The 5,157-nt window shown below is 37.9% G+C and overlaps 1 protein-coding gene across 1 annotated transcript in view; it reads right to left on the bottom strand.

Moving 5' to 3' along the window:
• Positions 1 to 3,630: 3,630 nt before the first annotated feature.
• Positions 3,631 to 5,157, bottom strand: part of IGFBP3 (insulin-like growth factor binding protein 3) — a 10,239-nt gene continuing 8,712 nt past the window's right edge. Inside the window, exon 4 of the mRNA XM_010001550.1 lies at positions 3,631 to 3,756. Coding sequence (XP_009999852.1) covers positions 3,631 to 3,756 — 126 coding nt within the window. The remainder of the gene's footprint in view (positions 3,757 to 5,157) is intronic.

The raw sequence follows: 5,157 nt of genomic DNA on the forward strand, positions 1-5,157 counted from the left end.
AAAAAAAAAAAAAAAGACAGAGTGGGGGAAGAAAAAGAGGTCCTTTCTAATGTGTAAGTATGTTCTTCTCATAGAAATTAATAGAACTGAAGAGTTCCTAAAGGCAGAGCAGGACCATGCACAAAACAGCTACCTATATAAACATTTCATTTTGAATACTAATATGCTTTGGCATCCTACAAAATTGCTTAGTACTTTTCACAGCTTACATATATTTCCTATTCCTAATAAGTAAAATCTCCGTGGAGCCATCTTTGCTTACACAGTTTTAGAGTGACTAGATACCAAAAAATTATTTCCCAAAAGGTTTGTAAAACCATTACTTTAGGGCTCAGTTCAATAAAGAATTATGCTGTGTTAAGGTTTCTCTGGTATTTAGTTATAAAAAGTTCAGACTGTACTAAAAACTAATTAATTCTGTGGTTTTGGTATTCTTTGAAGCCTCCTTCCCCTGTGCACAAATAGCTAACATTATGCCCCGAAGGGCATGCATGCCAAAAAGGTGGAGAGGATATTCTGAGCTCAAAAGACTATGGCACAGGAGGTTTATTAAAAAAAGGAACTTTCTCAAATAATTTGAAAGACAATAGAATAGCCTGAAGGCAGCTTTAACTTGCATTCTGGTTAATTCTAGGGATTTATGCAACTATTTATTATACTGGTTAAAATAAATACTTCCCGATCTGGGCTACATATGGTACCCATGTAAACTAGGGATGAAGTAAGCTCAAATCAGCAACTTTTGCAGTACATACATTAAGTGTTTCTAGTGCCTTTCCTTGCAAATATTTTCCATGTAATTTTTCTGAGTCTTCATAATGTTCATCCAGATCACCTGAGATTCTTGAGTTTGTTAAAAATAAGTAAAAAGCTGACAAACGTTCACTTAGAAAAATAAACCGCTTGAGCTTACGGCAAAAAAGGCACACAAACAGGAGGTATTTTTCTAATGCATTAGTACTCCACTCACTGCAGCTCTTAGCCTAAAACGTTTCTAATGTGTGTGTGAAGGGACATCTTCTCCTGAACTAATACTGACCCATATATTTGCTTTGCACTGCCTGCATTCTTCTGCTTGGATTTAGCCCACAAGTATTTCTGTTTGAATTGCAGCCTGGCTCCCATAGCACTAAGAGAAATCTGTGAAAAGCCACTACTGATGATCTTAGAGTGGTTTGTTTGGGATTTTTTTGGGCGGTAATATTATTTTGTAGCTATCTACCTTTTTTGGTGAGAAGTTGCTTTCCTTTTCCAGAAGGCTGGTGAGATAGCAAACAAAACAAAAAAACAAACCAACCCCCTAAACTAATACACTAAATCACTTTCATGAAGCCAACGCTTCTTTTTGTATCCACAGCTATGTGTCCAAATACACATGTATATATAATTTTCTTTCCTCTGTAAAATTATTTGAAAGAAGCTACAATTTTTTAAAAACAGCATTTATTTTTTTGCCAACAAATCTTTGCAGGCATTACATTTGCATTAGCAGTAAAAATACTGCAATAAATCTTCACCTTACAAAGCTTTCTGTAACCATCTGTCAGGAAATCTGTATTAGCCTGGAGCAAGCATCACTTGACATATACTTTTTTTCTTACTCTTAAGGTTAAAAAAATCAGTTTTAATGATGATGCAAACTCATTAGATAGAAATGAGGAAGATATGCAGAATGCACACAGGGCTGTTCAGCTAATACTTTTCTGGGTAACTCTATAAACATCTAATTAATGGTGATCAGCTGTCCCAACCTTGGCAAGTTGCATGTTGAAATATTTCCATGTCAGAGTTTCAAGACATTTGCCATTGCTGACAGGAACATGGGTGATTGTAATTCACAGGGTGGGAAAAGAATCGGATACTCAGCCTCACGGTCTCCCCTCTGTCGGCACAATCCTTCTCCCCATCAGCTAGAAATCCACTGCCCTTAAGTTTCCATACAGTTCCCAGCCCAACAGGAGATTACAGTGTCAATGGGTTTTTTTCTAGTAACATCAAGCATTTATAGTTACACATATAGGAATATATTATATATTTATATAAATATATAGGATATATATATAAAATATATAAATAAATACATATACAAAATATGGCGTTACTTTCCAGAGAGATGTTATATTTAAGAGGCCACCTTTCCTTATCCAGATTTCACTGTCATACAAATTTTGTCATGAAGTTCAACCTAAACAATCAGCCTGAAAAAAAAATGTTTCTAAAGTCCTCCTTATGTGAAAGCATCACATATCAGGACAAAACCAAGTATTTTCTCTTCCAATTAAAAGAACATACAACATCATGGCAGACAGTAGGCTTGAATACTTAAACCATATTGTTCTTATTCTACACTTAGATGCAGGTACATAATTCCTACCAAAGTCAAAGCAAACAACAATTGTGTATAGCAGAAATGAAGCGCATGGGTCTTTACACCCAGGTCCATGATCCCCCATCTTGCCGGCATTCTTTTAAACAGGAGTTCCTTATGCAGAGTACATGCCTTAGTAGAGTGTACCAAGACACCACAGAAGAGATACATATTTTCAAAATAAATAAGCAAATAGAAAAGGTGATACTGTAATGGCATTTTTTTGTCCATGAATATTCCGTATTAGTGTGAACAGTAAAAGAAGGAAAGGTTAAGTCCTGTTGCACAAACTGAAGTGAAGGACAGACAGAAGAATGTTTTACTGAGAGCTTCCGTGCAACTGCTACCCTTTCCAGTAGCATAAGACAGTGATGGGTGTGTAAGAAATACCAATACAATAATTCTTTATTTTTTTAACAGAAAGATTATATTGGTATTTGTAGTTACTTCAAGTAACAAATCTTAATCTCTACTGGAAACACTTCCTTCACACCACAAATTAATTTCTACTACCTAGAATAGGTCATGTGTGTATATGGATCTATACCTATTTCTAAGTCTTCCTTACCCTTCCTTTCTCTTTGCATACAGAGGTATACACAAGAATTATTGTGTAGAATTTGGTATTCACATTACATTTAAATAAAGTTTAAAAAACCCAATTATATTAAATACAGACTAACAGAATATTCATAATATATTTCACTGAAAAAAAAATAGCCATGTCTTAATTTTAGAAGTATGTTTCTTTAAAAAGTTCTTTGCGATTTTTATAAAACACTTTACCCGTGAAGATAAGTAAGACCTATAAAAAAAAGCTTAACCTTTAAATTCTTGTGTTGTTTTTTTTTTCTTTTTGTTTTCCTTTTATACTTTTACAAACTTACAATCTATAAATTCTTTAAAATAAAAACCCAGTATCTTTCAGGATCAAATTGGTCACAGGTCATTCTTTGAAAAGACAGTGGAGACTCCCTGAACGCACTCTGAAGTGCCTTTTGTTTTTCTCTCTCTCTGGGTATCAATAGTGCAGGTTTATGTGGGAATTCAGAGCTCCCTACACATCCTATAGGAAGCCAACACGTTGGTGGCAGGGTGCAGCTGCAGCAGCATCCACAGAGGTTGTGACTCCCCACCTGCTGCAGGAGGCAGAGCTTGTTATTCCACACCCGATGCAGTCCACAGTGTTTGCCCAGCCCCTCCAATGTCTCTGCAAGGTCCAGTGCCCATGCACAGATGCCAGAAGAGTTGGCACCTAGCCCTCATTTGCTTTCCAAGTTGTAGCAGTGGAAATCTCCTTTTCCCTTCCCATCATACCCAGGAAGTGGCTGTCCATATTTATCCACACACCAGCAGTAACCTCTCTTTCGGCCTTTGGATGGACGACACTGAAACATAAAAGCTCCCATTAGCATTATTTTTATTTTATCTTCTGTTAGTGTTACATAACAGGGATTCCTGCTCATTTGATAGCTGTACTTCCATATCCTGGTCATATCTAACAGAATCAAACTGAGTATTCACTACCACGACAAAATATTACATTATAAAAGCTTAACTCCTCTGGCTGTTAAAGCTCTTTGGGTCTCATTGCTCCATAATAAAACTGCTCTGAGAACTACCAGAAAACAGCCTTAGGAACTACTCCCTACATTAGGCAGCACAGTTGAATACCAGGACTACTTAGAACAGTATGGGCTGACAACTGTGACCCATATTTGGAAAAGAAAGATAACATATTTGTTTTATGCTAAAGCACAAGTCTGGCAAAGACAGTCACTGCAGCAATAAACACCCTCGGCATGCATCTGTTTGCTGGAGGAATTTCAATCCTATAATTGACATTTATTAACAGATGCATAACCCTTCTGTAATGGGCATTATCACTTCAATAACAACTAGGTGTACTAGAACTTTACATGTATATTTTCCTATATATAAAGTTGCTCATCTAGTAGTCTATAGCTTATGTCAGGTTTGGCAGTTTTCTGGTGGAATTTGCAAGCAATGCTGACCAACTTGAAACAGATGATGACACTGACTTTCTTTAGAAATAATAATGCAGTAAAAATGCATTGTAGTCTAGTATGTACTTGTCGCGATCCGCGACCTGTTCTATCTCCTTTTTGGAGTGAATTTAGCTTATCACGATCTGCCAAGAGGTCCGCACACGGCGCTCGCCTCTCACAGAGCAGTTAACTTCAGCACTGACTTTTCAGGTGAGACACTTGCTCAGTGCTTACTAGTGTTTCCAGTAACAGCAGCCAACCCCCAATTAGAATTTATGAATACACGTTTTATTGAGGGGAAAAATAAAACAATTTGGGGCAGGAGGTTCAAAAAGGGTAATTAAAACACATAGGAGCTACGAAGTATCTTTTAAAACACCAAATACCAAGAACTTACATATGCCTTAATACTTATATATAGGTACACCTTATTTACACACCCATGAGGGGAGGAGGAAGGAGGGATATGCCCGATGCTTGTCCCGTATAGAATCATGGTTTGTGTGCAGGTAAGACAGGAACACCTTAGGGAGAGAATTATGCCCAAAATACAATCCCTTACTTTGTTCCCGAGATGCTCTAGGTACTTATCTAGTAGCTGCGGGTGACTTCCCCTGCAACCCGGACTTAGAACCACGGGTGGCAGGAAGAAGTCTCACCTCTCATGCTCAGCAACAGGCAGGTACCACAGGCAGGCTGGCAGCACCGCAGGCAATGCAGGCAGGGACCGCAGGCAATGCAGGCAGGGACCGCAGGCAATGCGGGCAGCACCGCAGGCCA

This window comes from Chaetura pelagica, unplaced genomic scaffold, assembly GCF_000747805.2.
Source record: "Chaetura pelagica isolate M959 unplaced genomic scaffold, ChaPel_1.0 scaffold7, whole genome shotgun sequence".
NCBI lineage: Eukaryota > Metazoa > Chordata > Aves > Apodiformes > Apodidae > Chaetura > Chaetura pelagica.